At 36.3% G+C, this 19,822-nt stretch overlaps 2 protein-coding genes across 3 annotated transcripts in view; both read right to left on the bottom strand.

Moving 5' to 3' along the window:
* Positions 1-10,712, bottom strand: part of EMB2016 (mRNA methyltransferase EMB2016) — an 87,495-nt gene extending 76,783 nt beyond the window's left edge. For both annotated transcript variants that reach the window (XM_089988202.1, XM_089988201.1), the window contains exons 1-2: positions 10,577-10,712; positions 8,954-9,042 (exon numbers count right to left, since the gene is read on the bottom strand). In XM_089988202.1, coding sequence (XP_089844328.1) covers positions 8,954-9,042; positions 10,577-10,651 — 164 coding nt within the window. In that variant the 5' untranslated portion in view covers positions 10,652-10,712. The remainder of the gene's footprint in view (positions 1-8,953; positions 9,043-10,576) is intronic.
* A 5,108-nt stretch (positions 10,713-15,820) lies between these two features.
* On the bottom strand, positions 15,821-16,264 carry LOC149816484 (uncharacterized). Its single transcript, XM_089986903.1, has one exon. The coding sequence runs from the start codon at positions 16,262-16,264 to the stop codon at positions 15,821-15,823; it is 444 nt and encodes a 147-aa protein (XP_089843029.1).
* Between the last annotated feature and the right edge of the window lie 3,558 nt (positions 16,265-19,822).

The raw sequence follows: 19,822 nt of genomic DNA, 5'->3' as shown, positions 1-19,822 counted from the left end.
AATGGCTTTCCTATAGCCTCCATTATAGTTATTTTGCCTTCCAAAGTATAAAGGCTTATAAGTTTTAACATGATTGTCGGACTTGAACACGGCTAAAACTTCATCTCCTCTCTTTATCATGCCAAGAAGAGTTTCCTCTTGGCATATTTTGGCAACGGCATCCTCTAAAGGAAGAGGCTTAGATCTATGAAGGAGGGAAGATCTAACTTGTTCATATTCGAGCCTAAGCCCGTGTAAAAATTGAAAAAAGTGTTATTTTTCCATTTGTTCTCTTCTAAGTTCAACATCTTCACTAGCAACCCATTTGGGTTCAAGAAGAGATAATTCATCCCACAAGGGACTAAGGGTGCTAAAATAATCACGAACAGTCATGTCCTCTTGGTTAATGGCACAAATTTTTTCTTAAAGAAAAAATTGTCTCGCAAGGTCGTTTTTAGTATACATATCTTTCATAAAAAACCATACCTCGTTTGCTTTGCGGAATTTGGCTATGTTGGCGCATATCTTGAGCTCCACGTTGTTCATGAACCATTCAAGGATTTTTGCATGTTTACTTTCCCAATCTTCTATCTTAAATTGGTGATCTTCAATGGCTTTAATGTGAGCATTTCTCTCTAAAGCCTTCTCTTGTCCTCCCATTTTGGTAAGTTTGAGTTGTGGTTTCGGAATTGAGCCAATCACGTACCCCAAAAGCTTTTTTCCCCTTGAGGTTGTTCTCCATGGCGGATACCCACATCATATAGTTGGTGCCGTTTAACTTGAAGGAAAGATCAATCTTATGCCCATTCTCCATAAGGACTTAGAGAGAGGATGAGCAAAAGGAATAGAAGAGATTCCCGAATCACAAACTATCAATAGATAGATTTAACAAAAATCAAGAGTACAACCTTGCTCTGATACCATGTAATGAAGTATGCGAAAATATAATCCAAGAATGCAACAAGCATTAACCAAGTCCAACAATGGACATGCACGATGGCACAAGGAAAATACAAACAAAGTGTCCACGATGGAACAATACAAAAGCCTTAAAAAGGCAACGCAACAAGTAAAGAATAAAAATCTTTATTTAAGAGAGCTTAAGAAGCATGGAAAATACAAGGGGAGAAGTCCCCTCTTTATACACAATAAGGAGGGGGTGAGAGACCATTGGGGACTCCCACATAGAGTCCTTGGGAGCCCCCAACAGTCATATTTATGACCGTTGAAGGTCCCAACGACTCTACCCCAAATGTGATTCAGAAAAAGAAAAAAAATAAAAATAAAAAGTTACAAAAAATATCTAACTTAGTAAAATAATTGTTTCTAGAAACAACTATAAGAAAAGACTAAAATCCCCCTTTTGGGTATTCTACGCGCACACACACACACACACACACACACACACATATATATATACACATATATTTTAACAAATATAAACATAAAATATTATAAATTTATAATATATGTTTATGATATGTTAATATATATAATTATATATATTTATACATAAAACATATATATGTGTGCAACTGCACATCAGACTGAGAGACTACCTCACCTAGGGGTGAAAGAAGAGAATAAAAAAAGAAAGCTTTTGGGGCGGGAGGAAGAAGAAAAAGAAAAAGAAAAAAAGAAAGGAGACAAAAAAAATTAAATCATGACAAATATGTCCCTACAGCTTAGGCGGGAACGGCCTAGGCATTGCCTACGCAGCCTATGTAAAAAAAAGGCCCTACAGCCCAAACCCAGAAGCCTAGGCGGTGGCCCTATGCCTAGCCAGTCTAGGCGCAGCTTTTGACAACGGAGTAATTGGCCAGTGTCTAACGCAGCTTATACCTACTCTAAACGTAATCTTTATGGTCCTTGGATCTCATTTAGATCCAACGGCCAAAAAAAGGGCATTTAAAACCTCTTTTCACTGCCAAAACACATGCTCCCTCTCTTTCTCCTTCTCTCTCCCCTCGCTCTCCCTCTCCCTCTCCTTCCCTCGGAGGCCGACCATCGTAGGAGCATTGCCGGAGGCTGAGCACTGTTAAAGGTCGAGCACCCCCTCAACCTTTGGACAGGTCTGCTCTCTCTCTCTCTCTCTCTCTCTCTCTCTCTATCTCTCTCTCTCTCTCTCTCTCTCTCTCTAGAGCATCGGGCGAAGCAAGGCGAGCCTCACCTGAGCCCTCTCCCTGACCGTATATATTGTCTCTCAAAACCCTCCCCAAACCCTTTCTCACGCCCTTTCACATGATCCTCTCTCTCCCTCTCTGCATGTTGCCCATCTCACGCCCCTCACCATCTCGCTGAAGCCCTCAGAGACCCCTCGTCGCCTCACCACCAGGTCCACCATTTGTGCATGCCCTCTCCACGTTGGGCCTCCACTTCGCACCTCTGCACACATCGCTCGACTCTCCTTATTTGCAGGCAACTGGCTTGGAGCAAATTCTTAGAGAAGTATATGCTCATCCTGTTGTTATGGGGATTCTGATGTGGGTTCCAAGGCTGGAATGATAGGTGCCTAACAGTGAACTTAGAGGGCACCACAAGCAGTAACAGTGAGTATAAAGTAATGGCCATACACCCCATGACCAATGTGAGGTCCACACGCATGTTAACTGTTGCAAGAAAGGAAGATGAGCCATTAAATGTTGCTTACTCATTTTAATTTAGCAAATTTACATATTTTTTTGTTAAGATCCTTTAGAACAACAATTGAAGGGGCTTCTTTTGCAAGTGCTAGTGGGTCCACCCCATGTTCGACATTTCGAAAATTGAAAGATGTGCATAACTCGAAGCGAAAATCTAATGATACAGCATGAATTGGGTCTATTGTAAGGATAAAAAAGATTTTAATTATGTGATGTGTTTCTCAACGTGGATCACTTATAAAGGAGGCATATACAGAATAAAGCAACACCTAATTGGGATTGGAAGCAACGTGAAGGCTTGTGAAAAAACAAATGTAGAAGTCAAGCAAATACCATTTCTCGAATCTCCAACCTTCCCGGCAATCCCCGTGCCTAGGAAAGACTCTTTATATAACATGGTTCCGACATCGAATGATTCCCTACAAGATGCCTGAAACTCGCATTTTGACAACAGAAGTACATTTTCTAAGTACATGGAGGAATCAAAGAAGAAAAATAAAAGAAATAAGAAAGAAACAATTAATATATATGAAAGACTTGAATACATGTTTTTCACTTCCGATTCTGGTGAAGAACCTACTGCAGATAGGGAGGCAGTCGAGTAGTACATTTGACTTGAGACCACCACAGGCAAAAGGACCTATGGATCGGTACTTTCGAGGTAATCCAGAGAAAGAAAGGAAAGGAAACAAACAATCAATGTTAAGAACCACTTCAAAAAGAAGAAAGGAAAGCAGCGTGCAAGTACATTGGTAGGTGGTTTTATGAAGCGAGAATACCTTTTTATAAAGCGAAGTTGCCTTCATTTCAGAGTATGATTGAAGTCATAGGCCAATTTGGACCAACGATGAAGTCTCCATCATACCACGAGTTGCGAGAACCAATTTTAAAGAAAGAAATTGAGAAAACGAATGAGTTATTGGATCAATACAAAGTGCATTGGTCCAAATACGAATGCATCATAATGAAGGATAGATAGACTGATACCAAAGGGCGAACACTAATCAATTTTTTGGTTAATTTTCCCTTATGAACAATGTTTTAAAAGTCAGTTGATGCATCTAATGAAGTTAAAGATGAAAATTTTCTTATTGTTAAAGAAGTTGGAGAAGAGAATGTGGTTCAAGTTGTTACCGACAATGCCTCATATTACGTCAAAGCGAGTAAATTTTTTATGAAGAGAAAACATTTGTTTTGGACTTGTGTTGCACATTGTGTGGATTTGATGTTGGAAGATATAGAAGAATTGCAAGATTTGAAGAACATTTCTAAAAAAGCAAAGCAATTGGTCATATTCATATACAAAGATACTCAAGTGGTTAAGTATGATGAGAACATACACACGGAGGCACCTACATAGGTCAGCAATGACAATGTTCGCTACTAGGTTTTTGACCCTAGAAAGCATATACAATTCCAAAAAAAACTTGAGGTTTATTGGAGATGGTTGGTCAAAATGCAGTTTCTCATAAACATCATATGGTAAAAGAGTGAAAGCATGTTTTTGAGCTCAAAATTTTGGAAGGTAGTAAGTTGGGCTCTTAAAACAATGGCTCATTTGATTGATGTGCTTTGAATGGTTGATAACGATAAAAAGCTTATTATGGGTTATATTTACGAAAATATGGACTACACAAAGGAACAAATAAAGGTATAAGTTAATTTTTTTATTCTACTAATTGTAATTTTTGTTTTTAAATTTTAACTTAGCTTTTATAATGGTTACTTGCAATTCTTTTACTTAAATTTAAATTTGTGCAATGATGAAGTAACATATGGTCCGGTTTGAGAGATAATCAATAAAAGATGGAGCAATCAATTGCATAATCCTTTGCATGCAACAGACTTATATTTGAATTTATCTTATATTATGAGTATGAAAATATTGAGTCAAATGAAGAGATAAAGAATGGCTTGTATGATGAAATCAATCATCTTGTTCAAAGCGAAGATGATCAATGTGCACTAGTAGAACAACTAGTAAAATATAGAACTGCTAGTGGGTGTTTCAGGATGGAGTTAGCAAAGAAAAAGAAGTGCAAACGCCAGGTAAGTTGATTTAATTTCATATAACTTTTGCTTTGTATTATTTTTATAACCTATGTACTTTAATTACATCTGATTTGATATTTTTCCTTATAGTGGATTGGTGGATTTCCGTTGGCATTGGTTGTCTTCAGCTCCACACCTTTGTTGATCGAGTCTTAGGCCTCACATGTAGTGCATCTAGTTGCGAACATAACTGGAGTACTTTTGAAACAGTACATTATTATTTACTACTAAATAATATTTGTCAGTTTGTATATATTTTAACTTTATATTTTTTTTTATTCATGCAAAACCGACTTTTGCAGAAGTTAAATGATTTGGTTTATGTACAATATAATCAAAGATTGAAACGAAGGTATGAGGCGCATGTCTCAAATTCATTGGATCAAATCGGTCAAAACCCCTCTTTGGCCCAAATCCAACTTATAAAAAAAATAAAAGGGAAGACCCGATGGTTAGGTCTCTCTCTCTCTCTCTCTCTCTCTCTCTCTCTCTCTCTCTCTCTCTCTCTCTCTCTCTCTCTCTCTCCTCTTTTTGTTTTCTTCTCCTTCTTTCGTTTTTCTCCATCTTCTCTTATTTCTTCTTTCATTCTTCTTTGGTTCATCTGCTTATTCTTCCGCTCTTCTTTCTTATTCTTTTTGTTGTTTCCTTCTTCCCTCCTTCATTTTCTTCTTCAATTCTTCTTTTGTTGTCCTCTTTTTCCGTCTCCTCCACCTCCTGTTTCTTTTGTTCCCTTCATTTTCTTCTTCAGTTCTTCTTCTTTTGTTGTCCTCCTTTTCTGTCTCCTCTTCCTTCTTCTTTTGTTTCTTCCGTTCCTTTTCTCCTTCCAGTCTCCTACTTCTTTTGTTCTCTTTCTTTCAGTCCTTCCATCATTTTTTGTCTTCTTTATTTTCTTTCCCTCTTCTTCTTCTTCAAAATGACTGGATTTTTTTTCAATTAATTGACTGTATATAAAAATTGTATATGTTAATTTTGTTAGTTTGTTTAAGCGTTGGTTTGTTTATATAAAAACCGAACATGTGAAATTGCTACTTTCAGTTTGTGTAATTATTTGCAAATATGCATGTGACTATGTATGTTCATGAAATTGATTCTTAGATCATGGAAATTAAAAAAATTGTTAAATAAAAATGTTTGTTTTTTTGTCTGTGAGACCAAGTTTAGATATGGATTATTATGTGTGATTTTAGTAGTTTAATAGAACTAATTTTTCAAATAAGCATGCATGAAAAATTAGCTTAATGTTTGTTTAGAACTTTAGATGAATTTGTGTGCATTGTATGATGATGTTGAGGAATTTGATTGTTAGTGATTTTGCTAAATTTTCATTGAACGCTCATATTTTATTTCTTAGATACTTACATAGATCAAGTTGTTGCGTAAATATTACTTTTATATGTGGATATTTTTCAGTATTTATTTGAGATTTTCTATTTCTTATTAGTTGTTGCTTCATCAATAAAGCATTTTTTGTTTATTTGTATATATATATATAAAGTTTTTTTAAGTTTTTAAAAAAAATTTGAGGCTTACGCTTTACGCCTCTATTCGATTTTTGGTGGAGCACTTTGTTGCGCCTCCACACTTTTCACAACATTGCCTCGACCCCATCATCTTAAGAGAAGTCAATGAAAATGATGAGTGGTCAAGTGAAGATGATGTGGTCTTCAAAGATGACACTTCACTTACATGGCCTCTTGTTGATAACGCATCTGAAGTGTCGAGGCATAGGGCGAGGGCAAAAAACACATGCTACACAAGACCTAAGGAAGAAAAGATTCGACAAAGAAAAGAAGATGACGAGGGTGGAAGAAAAAGAGGAAGAAGCTAGCTTTGTAGAAACTAAAGAAGATGAGCAATATATCGACAAAGATGGACTTTCAAGTTCATCATCTAAGGATTAAATTCAAGTTGTTATTGTAAACTTATTATAAACTTATTGGAGTTATTTGACTATTTTATACTTGAATGCCCTTATAGTGTTGAATGTATATATATTTACAAATATATTTGAATGTGCTACATATTTGCCGTCTTTGACATTTAAGTCGCTTGATTGATTTTTTTTTTTTACTTAAGTTTGTTATGTGTATGTAGACTTGTTAAATGTTTGTGTACTTATATTTTTATTTGGTGGTTAATTTGTTATATTTTATTTCATATTTTTCGATGTTGCTTTCACGAGATGATCTTGCATGACAATACTACAGAGGTGTTGATAATGTACCAGGACTAAGTTCATTATTGAAATGTGTGTTTTGTAGTTATATTGTTAGAGGTGGAATGCATAGGTTTAAGCAACATATTAGAGGTATTCCTCAAAATGTATGTCAATGTCCTTATCCATCTATTCCTGCCATTTTTCGTTATGTTGTTATTGCTAAACTAGAAGGAATTAAAAGAAAAGAAAGGTTGCAAAATTGCAAATAAGAAGACATTTCAACCATTGTTCCATGTGCTAAATATGATGATGATGACCCACACAAAGCTTGGTTAATATCATGTGCCAAAAAAAAACCCGAATATGAAGAGATGGTGGTGCGACAGTTGGATGCAACAGTGAGGGGTTTTTTCCTAATTCCTGGCCTATAAAAAAATAAGATCTTTATAGTTTACAATTTAGAGATGAAGATTAGCATATAATACATTGGTTACATGTGATGTTTTTAGTTAACATGAACTCTCAATAGTTTAATTATGACTTATGACATTTTAGTATGACCTGAATATGAATTTAATATTGTTAAGGCTTTAATTGTGTTTAAATTATATAGTTGCCTACTTGCCTTTTATTTACATTGAGCAGTTGTATCGTTTGTTTATTCAATTGCTCATTTCAATTGCTTATATTATGTCTATTCTTGTTAATTTTTTTGTATACATGATTTTATTTGTTGTACATTGTTTATTCACATTGTTAGTTGTATGGTTTGGTTATTCAATTGTTCATTTATTCTTAATTTTTTTAGCAGGTTATCAGTTGCATGGTTTGTTTATTCAATTATTCATTTTTTCTTCTTATTTGTCTATAGATTATATTATGTCATTTGTTGACATGTTAATTTTTTTGTATACATGATTTTAGTTTTTGTATATTGTTCATTCACATGGTTAGTTGTATGGTTTTTTTATTCAATTGTTTTTTTTTAAAGAATATTAATATAATTGTTTTACAGTGTTCTACAACATGTTATGTTTTGCCTATTGCTTATTATTGAATGACTTTATGTTGTATACATGTTTATTATTAATTTTAGTAGCTTGTTTACATATTTTGTGTGTTTTTTTATTTTTTTAATTTGGGGTACCAACTAATCTGCCTAGTCTTTTTAGGCGCTCACCACCTAGCGCCTTTGACAACTAAGTCTAAAATATACGGTGTGTTTGATCTTGGACACTCCGGCATTGATAACTGGTCATGACGAACAGCAGCAAGCCTGTTCACCATTCTTTCTTTTCCAACAACAAATGTTACAAACCTATTGACTAACCTAGCCAACATCCAACCAAAATTTTGGCCCATAGGCCAAACAATGTTCAACCCTGCCCAGCCCATCAACAAGTTGTCCTGCTCATCCAACAAAGTAGGTCGGGCTAAGCTAAGCCAGCCCGTTGCTCAGCACTACCTAGGCAAAAGCAAACCAAGTGGGGTTCATCATCTAGGCTGCTTCTAGCACATTTGATAACATTACTTTCAATATTAAGCTGCCACAAAGTTGAAATAGTTATCCACCAAATTACACTAACATTAGGTTTTCATAAATAATTTCCAATTAAACCTAGAAGATGAACTAAGAAACATCTCAGGCACAAACAGCAGACATTTATAAGATTGAACTATGAAACAAAAAAAATCCAAATAGCTAATACAAAAATAGAAAGAACCATGACCATGACTAGCCTCACAATTTGCAGAAAAAGCAAAAGTCAATAAAAACAATCATCAGCTACAACCTAAAAAAATTGAATGTATCATGGTTATGACTAAATTCTACTAATTTATTGCATCATATAATTTCAAAGTCTTTGAACAGAGAAAGTTTGAGTTTATCATGATTATGACTAATTTCTATCAATTTATTGCAGCGTATGATTTTAATTTTTTTTCTTCAAGATCCTTAAGATGCTATATAACAGTACTACAGAAGTTTTTAATGCAACCAAATCTCCACATTGTTCATCTAAAGGAAATAAAAAGCCTCAAATAGAAAATCAAATCTCCGCAACAAATATAATCATTCTCCACAAAGTAAACATCACTATAAAGGAACACTAGACCATACCCCAAAAGTGTAACCATTGGAGAAGAACAAGATGCATTGTGTTCAACAAACTCACAAGCAGTGATGACAATGGGCTCTGTAAATAAAACCTGAGTTGAGACAATTAGTAGGAGATAAGCATCATATATAGGAAACACAGATAATTTAGCAAGCCACAAAGAAAAAAATAAAGTACGGCAATATGTTTTGTTTGAATACGGTTGTTCCAAACAGATTTCTTCACTCAAAAGAACAGCAAATGAATGAATGATTACAAAATCCAATGATGACATAGAACAAGCAGAAGCAACTACTAAAAGAGAGGACAATAACAGAAAAACTAACTTTTTCTAGTCCACAACATTTCATTCTCGCCACACAAATTCATTTCATTAAGACCTGTGCGTTCTAATGAGACATTGTGGATCCAATACATCTGGATCCTTAAAAAAATAATCACTTTTACTGTTCATGAAGATTTTATTCTCCAACGTCCTAATCAGAATCATATATCCAGTCAAAAGCAATCATATTATTGAAACCTCAAAATAATTGTTTCCTTATGAGTAGCCAGTTTTTTGGGCAAAAGTACACATGTCAGTTGTTTAAACCAAAGTTACAATATTTATTAAATTTTGTAACTGGTTCATTTAACTGCTGTCTATTCACCTGATCAAACCTTTGATCATAATCCAACTATATCATTGTTGTTGAATCAGCAAGCATTGATTGCTGGAAAGGATGTTCATCAGTGAAATAATGTTAACAAGGCTTTCTTTGTTCCAGAAACAGTTTCTGAGGTGCAATTTAGCTGACCTCATATTAAGACCTCATGCGCTACAAGCGCACACGAGAGCCCCCTAGGCTGACGGCCATATATATACATCTGTGAGTGTGCACAAGGAATTTACATGTAATCATGTATATATATATATATATATATATATATATATATATATATATATATATATATCGAAACTACGTGTTATTAGATCTAGGACACTGCACATTGTGGTTCCCCGTGAAGTTCCAATTCAAAATGATCAGGTCGCATGATTTGCTGAATAATCATGGAGAACTAATCTGCTAGCAACGCACATCCAAATATGCAGATTCCAAGTTGCAGGTTACAATTTAGGGCACAAAGTAGAGAGAACCTCGTGATCGGAACAAAGCAGCTAGTTTGATTGAACTAAGCAGGAATAGAACTCAATTTAAGGTACCGATTTGATTAAACTAAGCAACAACAGGAGGTGCGAACTACGCGGGCTATGATCGCGCATTCGCAGAAACACAGTGTATGCCATAAAACGGTACTTTATTCACATTACTTCTTGTACACCAATTAGCAGTAAACGAAGGTCTTCTGCGGTAGCCACTGTTTGCGACTCTAGCAACGGCGCGGCATCGAAGCCCTAATTTCGACGAAAATCGAAGCCGGAGAGCGGAAACCGCACGGTCGATCCAACTGCGGCCCGTTTTAACAACTAAGAAGCGAGATGGCACACACAATTTCGAAGACCGAATCGTAGAAACCAGAAACAACATGCGAAAAAACTACACGGTATGAAGCAATAAAAAAGAATTGGAGTTTTCTTGAGCGAATCGAAGGGAAGAGGAAAGAAAGGGAAGAATCAAGCGTACTTCGTCGACGTATTCATCGAGATGGGGATGAGTGAAGGTCTGAGCGAACAAGACGGAGGGCTCGGGCCGACCCATCCTCTCTCTCTCTCTCTCTCTCTCTCTCTCTCTCTCTCTCTCTCTCTCTCTATTGTTTTTCTGTTCAACGACCCATGGCCTGAGCGCTTCTGCAAAGATTTTTCGAGCGCGCTTCGGTTTTGGACGCTAGGGCTTGAAAGCAACGAGACTCGCCCTTCAGCATGTCAACGGATCAGAGTCTGAAGCAAATCAACATCCGACCCGAATCTGAATCCTATTACAGATTGGGTATTGAGTTTGCATCCGAGTCCGACTGAGATCCGATTGATCTGATTATGTGTAAAATTGTAAATATCGGATTAATCGATTAGGTCGGACTCGGTAATGGCCAAACCTGACCCGTTCACATAGCTCCTAAGTTAAATGGCGCATGATTCGAATAAAAAAAAACCGGGCAGGCCATGGTCCGAACATCCGTCTGATTCGGGTGTGAAATTCTATACTGGATCCATATCTGATAATCACTCGGATTTCGAATTTCGTCAGATATCCCACCCAATATATGATCATATTTGGACCGGGTTTAGCCTGGTTTGGATCTAAGGGTGGAAGTGGGTCACATATTGATGGATGGAATCATATGGATCCAGATCTCCGAACTATGATCTGAATCCGGGTTTGTTCCTAAGCAGCTAATACTGGACCTGTTACAACAATATAGGTCCATTTTGTTTGCATGGAATGAAATTTATGCATCACCACCATTGGATCTTGATGTCTCTTAAGGATCTCAATGAAATAAAATCCAAAACATTCAAAATAAATAAATACAAAAAAAATAAATGGTTTGTCGAAGCTTATATTGATTCGATTTGAGCAAGTTCAAGGTCTTAAATGAGTTTGGGTTGTAAAATAGGGATACAAGACAACTTTGGGTCTTGAATATCTTTGGGTATCAGTAAGGTTAGTCTTGGAGAGGTCATTGGATCCAATAGACTTAGATTTAATGTGTTTAGAAGGATCCAACATAAGAGATTTGGGTCCAAATCCTCTTCAATTGGATACGGGTCTTTAAAAGTGGACTAGGTAGGTACTAAGATAGACACTTAAATGGATTCAATGATGGCTCATTTCAAGTAGGTTCTAATGGATATCTATCTTGATTGGATTCTAAAAAACCAAAATGTATCTAACTGGACCCTTTATGGACCTAGGTCTTATGCTTCGCTCCTGCAGTAACCAGTAACCTGCAAATCCACTAGATCAAAAGGATCCTACCTGCATGCATAAGTGAACCTCTTTTCTAGACCCAGCTTTTCAGGTCATGCTTTTGAGCGTATTTTTGTCCCATAATGCTTGAGATGTTGCGAATAGCGATGCAAATGGGTCAAATCCAGGATGGAGGTTTTGCATTTTTTTTTTTACCGTTCTAGATCTGACTCTTCCATGTATTTAGTGGTTTCATATCTGACCTGATTGTGTCCCTAGTTGTGGATATATGGTTCACCCGACTAAGGGCCTCTTATGACCTAACCCATACTGAGGCCCACCAAGAGCTCAACTTGACTCTCATCGATTTTGGGTGGGATTCGAGTCCTACTGAGCTAAGTTCCAAGTAGGTTAGGTTGGGCCTCTTAAGCTTGATTAGTAAATTGGCCATCTTAGGTCAAGCACAGGACCCAATGTCCACATGATAATGGTGATGTTGAGATTGGACGGCTAAGATGAGACAATTACGAGTTAGGAAGTAAGAGTGGAAGGGCATAGGAGAGTTTACAAAAACGTGCTTTTTTAATAACCGGGAAAAACTGCACCCGGCATGAAGACCTAGTCATGTTGGCTCAGTCTGCCATATCTATGATCGTCGTGCCAACAACTTAAAACTCCGAGGCTAGGACCCCTGCACCCAGGGCCTATGCTACGTATTGGCTTGCTCAAAGGGGCGACACCCATGAGAATCGAACCTTGATTGCTCATCTAGCAATCAAGGCCCCACCCCAAACCCCCTTGGGGCTTACAAAAGTGTGCTTGAAAACCAAAATTCACACAATTTGAGGTGAATTTAAGGTGCGTTAGAAACTGATAATCTGAGAGAAATGGTTGCCATCTAACCTATTTGGGAAGGTGAGAATGGTAGATTTGTGAAAATAGGGAGGCACGTCGGGTTTGCTATTTCCTCCTCTTTTATATACTTTAGTTCCTTTGTTTGCCAAATCCTTTTTTCTTGTTGGAATGAGAAATTTTTGGCCACTTGTACACACTTGGTTTACATAGATCTACGCTCCAAAAGCAAAATTTAACCTTAAGTTTATCTAACATCTCTTTTACCTCATACACAACAACGCTTGACATTTTCTGCCCATTAATCTTTCTTTTCATATAATGTTTCATCAACATGAGATGAAGCCTCTCAATAAAAGACATGAAAGGGTTGTTTTGTATTGGGAGAATCTATGAATTAAAGCTCTTCCCTATATTAGAGATTAAGTACACATTCTTACTGAAAAGTGATTTTTAGCCCAATATTTCTTGACCACTTCCTCAATCACATACATGTATGCAACTTCATCTTGCACTCAAATCTTTTATATAAAAATAGTTGTTTTGTTATCTCATGGTTGTTCGGGGTGTGCTCCACTAGAGTGCATGGAGTGGTGAACCAAATTTCTTATAAAAATTCTCTATCTGGTGATTCATGCAAAATCTAACATGACATCCAGGCCATGCGTGAAGGACAACATACTGAAGCCCTAAGTGTCTATGAGAGACAAATGTCAACTTTAATTTATATTTGTATTTACTATCATCGAAGCATGATAATTCTACCTTCAAATGCCTCAAAACTACACCCATGACTCCTTATATACAGCTGTAAATGCTATAAAAAACATCTCACTTCTAGAATCAATACCATGGACCGACAACAATATACCCATGTATTTTTCTTTTATGTGCGTGCCATCTATCACAAGAACTTGAGGGCATCCTTTCAAAAATAGATTGATGCATGAACATAAGTTTAAGAACAAGTATTAAAATTGATCTTTCTGATTGGCCTTGATGACACCTAGTGATCCTCAGTTAGCCATCATCAAATGATTGTAATAAGAAAAAAACATCATGAATGACTCTTTAAATGAACTATATATCGCCTCTCTAATCAATTCTCTTTCATGCCATACTTGTTTGTAACTAACCTCAGCACCTTACTTACAACTTATGTCATTCATGATTTTTCTTAGAGTCATCTTCGAGTTATCGTGCAAGTGTTTGCAAATAACATGTGAAATCAACTTGGAAGACACTTTTTTCACTATGAGGTTGCCCACTGCCCCACCACATGTATGCTCACTTTTATACCTCTTTAATAGAAAGAACGGTGTTTCGCTCATCTTTGTGTTGACTTGGTCAATCTATCAAGGATTACCCAAATGGCATCGTACTGATGACGAGTCTTGGGTAGCCCCATGACAAAATCTATAGTGATCTCTTCCTATTTCTACTATGAAATCTCTATAGGCTGCAATAGACCAGCAGGTCTCTGATGCTCGATCTTGCCTTGCTGGCAAGTCAAATACTTTGAAATATAAACTGTAACATATTTCTTTATGTCATTCCACCAATACCTCTTCTGAATGTCTTTAAGCATCTTAGTCGTACTAGCGTGAATGGTGTAACGAGATTTGTGAGCCTCGTCAAGGAGCTCACGCCTCAAATCAAGATTGTTGGGTACCCAAATACGGTCTCTTATACATATACCTTCATCATCTCTAAGGTGAAAAGTGGTGTCGCTTACCAGGGTAAGGGCTTCAGTTTCTCAAACTAAGGGTCCTTCTATTATTCTGCGATAATCATGTCTAAGATATCGGGTTGCATGACTAGGCTAGCTAGCTTAATCATGCCTTGACCCACAACAAATGGCCTCCACGCAATAAAATCCTCTAGTAGCTTCCATCCTCCACTAAGGCAACATGATAGAACACCACTAGCTTTTCTATTAAGCGCATCGGCTACCATATTTGCCTTACTTAGATGATAAGACAAAGAAAAGTCATAATCCTTGATGAATTCCAACCATCTACACTGCCGCATATTTAGCTCTTTCTACAAAAACAAATACTTCAAACTCTTGTCATCTGTGTATACTTCAAACTTCTCACCATACAAGTAATGTCGCCATGTCTTCAACGCAAAAACTACAACGGCAAACTCAAGGTCGTGTATCAGGTAATTGCGCTCGTGCACTTTCAACTGACGTGATGCATACACTATAACCTTACCATTCTACATTAAAACGCATCCTAAACCCGTGCTAGAAGCATCTAAAAAAATCACATAACCACCATTACCTGATGGCAAAAACAAAACTGGAGCTAAAATGAGTTTCTGCTTAAGCATTTGAAAGCTCTCTTTGCACTTATCTGACCACTCGAACTTGACTCCTTTCCTCAGAAGCTTCATCATCGACAAAGCAATATGAGAGAAGTCTTGAATAAATCATCGATAATAACCCGCTAGACCAAGGAAACTCCTAATATCTCAAACATTTTGCGGTTGTTGCTAATCTAACACTGCCTCAACTTTGGTGGGTTCCACGACCACACCATCTGTAGAAATTTCATGGCCAAGGAAGGAGACTTGTCTAAGATAAAACTTGCATTTGGAGAACTTAGCATAGAGCTGGTGCTCCCTAAGAATCTCCAAAACAACACGTAGATGCTCTTGATGTTGGATCTCATTCTCTGAATAGATCAAGATGTCATCGATAAATACGATCACTACAGAATCTAGGAATGGTTGAAAAATGTGATTCATTATATCCATAAATGCAGTTGTAGCATTTGTGAATCCAAATGACATCACCACGAACTCATAATACCCATAACGAGTGCAAAATGCAGTCTTGGATATATCCTCTGCCTTAATTCACAGTTGATGATACCCAGATCTTAAATCAATCTTTGAGAAGGCCTAAACAAAAGTATAAGTAACACATATATTACAACAATGGCCATATAAACAAGCGACACTACAATCATTCACACAAAGTTATAAAGTAATCTTTACCTTTGCCTTTTGTAACTGATCGAAGAGGACTTCGATACGGGATAATGAATATGTGTTCTTAATAGTGTCCTAGTTAAGCATTTGATAATTGATGCATAACCCCACAGAACCATCCTTCTTATTTACGAGCATAACAGGTGCTCCCCAAGGTGACACACTCAATCAAATAAATTTGCGCTCTAAAAGCTCTTGGAGTTGCTTCTTCAGCTCCTCCAACTCAGTTGGTGCCATACAATACAGAGCCTTGGAGACTAGAGCAGTCTTTGGCAAAAGCTTAATGCCAAACTCAATGTCACAAAGTGGAGGAACTCCTAGTAATTCGTCCAAAAAAATATTTGGGTAGTCACGCACTACCACCAACTCCTCTAAATATGAGGCCTTGGGCTCCTCGAAAGTCAAACACACAAGAAAAGCAACATCTCCTCTGCTCACATACCTTTGAGCCTTCAGAGATAAAACAACATGATGTCTTAAAGAAGGTCTAAACAAACGATAAGTAATCTTGGGATAATCAGGTCGTGATAAGACTATTGTGCCTTCACGACAATGGATAATGACATAATGCTCATAGTGCCAATCCATGCCCAAAATAACATCGAATGTCATCATGTCAAGCACAAGCAGATTGGCAGGCAGATTTTGCCCACCCAACTCAACTGACAAATGAGGTAAATAATAAGCACAAATACAATTATCACCTACAGGATTACTAACATCAAGCACATGCTTTAAAGATTCTACAGGCAACTATAACTGACTAGCAAAATGAGCATATATAAAGGAATGTTTTGCTTCAAATAGCACTAGAGTTTCTTGACCTGCAACCAGGATAGTACCTTGGATCAAGTCATTACCTTGCCTATGTCATCTAGACATGCAAGCAACCACACACAAAACTATTGTGAGTCCTGACATATTTCTAAGTTTTTCAGCAAATATCACATGTTTTTACAACATATAGACCAACATAATGTGCAAGTGCATGTCAACAACATCTACATAACAGATATCATACCCGCGAAGGTGGTCTTGCTCGCGACATGAGGTCACTCTTATCCATACTCTGATACCAACTGTAACGTCTCAAAAAAATATAACTTTTTTAAAACTTTCTCAAACCCCAAATTTTGAGAAAAATTTAAAAGTTTTTATTTATATAAACAATTCACATAGTTTTCGAAAGTAATATGCCAACAAGTTCATCAATGGTAACATTCTAACCGTTCTAAATATTAAACGGCCAACATGAGAGCAAGCACGAGTGTATATTAGCCTCCCATTATGTACAGAATCATCCATAGACATGACTTAATTGAGACTATTACTCTAAAGACTTCTCATATGTGAAAAAGGAAATGCAGAAGACAAAATGTATCCAGATTTAAGACAATTGAGGAGTTACACAAAAATTTAAAGTTCTAAACCATATGCAATAACATAACAGGCATGAAATGACATAATTTAAAAATGTTCTTATTCCAAAATATTACACTTCTTTAAATATAAGGATTGAGACAAAAAGTAAAACTTACACAAGTTTTTAACTATCTCAAACTTTTGCCTAATCTCTCCAGGAATCGTAGTAGGTAAGAGTGGAGCCTTTAGACGCACAGCAACCCATACTTCACTTCAATTCTCCACGAGGTTATCTGTAAATATTGTAGGGCGTCAACCACACACCCTTTGAAAACTAAAACTAAACTTGAAGAATGCAATTCAAGTTGAAATAATGCAATCAAGTGTAATTCCAATCATTTTAAAATTGAGGGTCAAGGGAATTCACATCATAAAAAGAACATGATATTCAATCACATAAACCATCATTCATTTCATGGCATTCATAATTATATCACTTGTATGCATGAAAACTCAAATCATTCTCATTTTAATTCATGACATTCAAATTTATATCCATTCATACACAAAATGATCATTTGCATAAATGTATGAAACTAACAATTCATAGCATACTCCAAAGTGAAGTAAAAATACAATCTATCATGCAATGCCATTATTCACTTTCTTTATGCTTAAAAGAAACATGCACATGTCCAACTTATGACTAAGGCATGCATTATTTTAATTACAAATTCATATATCATTTATCGTAATATTTATGCACTTTGCATTTAAATATAATAATGAAACATGTTCTATATTGACCTTTTTTGCATGCCTCGCACATACAAGCATCTTACGTGCACCAACCAAGCCCTTGGCTTATAACAACAGGTCAAAATCACATGGCTCATTCACATGTAACAATTCATATGCAATAATCATGCAAAAACTTATAAGTCTTTACATGCTCACAATATATGATTATGCATGTGGAAGTGGTTATCCTAAAAATCTAATTAATTGTTTATCTTGCTTATTCAAACTCATTTGATACAAAAGAGGGTATAGACATCCAGAAACAACCATATGAATATTCATTATTTTATATATTTTTTATTGCCCTCCTATGACTTAACTGATTCTTTTCTGAGTGATTCAACCTTGCAATGCAGCGGTTGGGAGAACAGACCCATGGTTATAGGTCTTGACCTATGCCAAACTAAAATCGCCTGCAAAAAATCAGGCATGCATCCTTAACTCTGCAGAGTTGTGGTCCTACCACCTAGGACTCATTGGTAGACTTGTCCCCTAACCTCTATAGGATAGGGATAAGAAGTTCCTTCAGCCCTCGAAACATATGTCCCACAAAGCTTGTACCACCCTTTTCTCTTCCGTGAGGACACAAGATCAGAACAAATCTAGCCATCTTAGAGAGCCTGGCCTTGTTGGTGCCTCAAATGGACCCATAGTTCGGGGTTATCTTTATTATTAAGTCATAGGTAAGAGCCAAACATTATATTCTCACAAGATGACCCTCTCATGCCCTTATGCATGAATCATAAGTCTATGCCACTTGCATAACTCAATTTTACATGCTTTATTGCATGATATAAAATCCTATGCCACTTGCATAATTCAAATTTATATGCTCTCATGCATGATATCAAATGTTATGCTACTTGCATAATTCAAATTCACATGCTCTCATGCATGATATCAAAGGTTATGTCACTTTCATAATTCAAATTTACATGCTCTCGTGCATGTTCATAATAAATTTGTATTCACTTTCGTGCATGACCCTATCATGTCATGATTCAACTATACATGCTCATATGCATGATTCAATTCTAACATGATTTCATGCATGATTTAATCTCAACATGCTTAACACAAGATACACTCACATGAGCTATTATGCATGCATAGATAATTCCACTATTTAATGTGTAAAATACATCACATCATACTTGCACACATTAAAATAATGTAAAGAAAAATACGATCATCATCACAAGCATGATACATTCATTTTAGGCATGCTTTCATGATAAAAAATTCACATACATGGCAAGCTCAATAAAAAAAATAATGTCATGCAAGCATTCAATTCATCCAATTTAAACACTACAATATAGTCAATAATTTATTTCACAATAATGTCAAACATGTACTTGTAGCAAACACACTCTAATATCCCGGTAACTACAACCATGTCTAGCATGGTCTCCGGATTACAATTGTCAACAGTCCTAGATGTCCACAACTAAGTGAGTGTGTGAGCAGGAGAGTGTTGCATTCAAGAAAGTAATTAACTTGTGATGCGCTTGCACCACTTACTTACCACGGGTAGTTACCCGATTTGCATGCTTTTGCATTTGCATTTTTCTTATTTCTTTTTGCATGTCATTTTTAGCTGCATGCGATACTTAGCATTAAGCATCACACATTTTGCTCTGCTACGAACCTGCAATACACATTTATATATGCAATATAATACAATTATAATATTTTTTAGTAATATGACTGTGCTACATATTTAGTGTGTATATTAACTAACTTTTAGATTTTATCATACAACATGGATAACATTCTAAAATTTTAGTTTAAGAATCCTAACTTTTTGATGCGACGAAAGGTAAAACAAAACTCAGGATCCTAAAAGACCAATGTAACTGCCACACGACATGATCTAATCATCCCTCTCACAAAGAGAGAGCGCTACAACTGCACACACACCACGACAACTTAGCTAACTTCGCTCTCGCATATGAGCGACGAAAAACAAAACACGAATCGGTAACCCAATTGCAAAAAATAAAA

The sequence above is a fragment of the Nuphar pumila genome, chromosome 14 (genome assembly GCF_984573655.1).
Source record: "Nuphar pumila chromosome 14, dmNupPumi1.hap1.1, whole genome shotgun sequence".
NCBI classification, from domain to species: domain Eukaryota; kingdom Viridiplantae; phylum Streptophyta; class Magnoliopsida; order Nymphaeales; family Nymphaeaceae; genus Nuphar; species Nuphar pumila.
The sequence above is the reverse complement of the archived record's forward strand: the minus strand, read 5'-3'. Positions and strand labels throughout refer to the sequence as shown.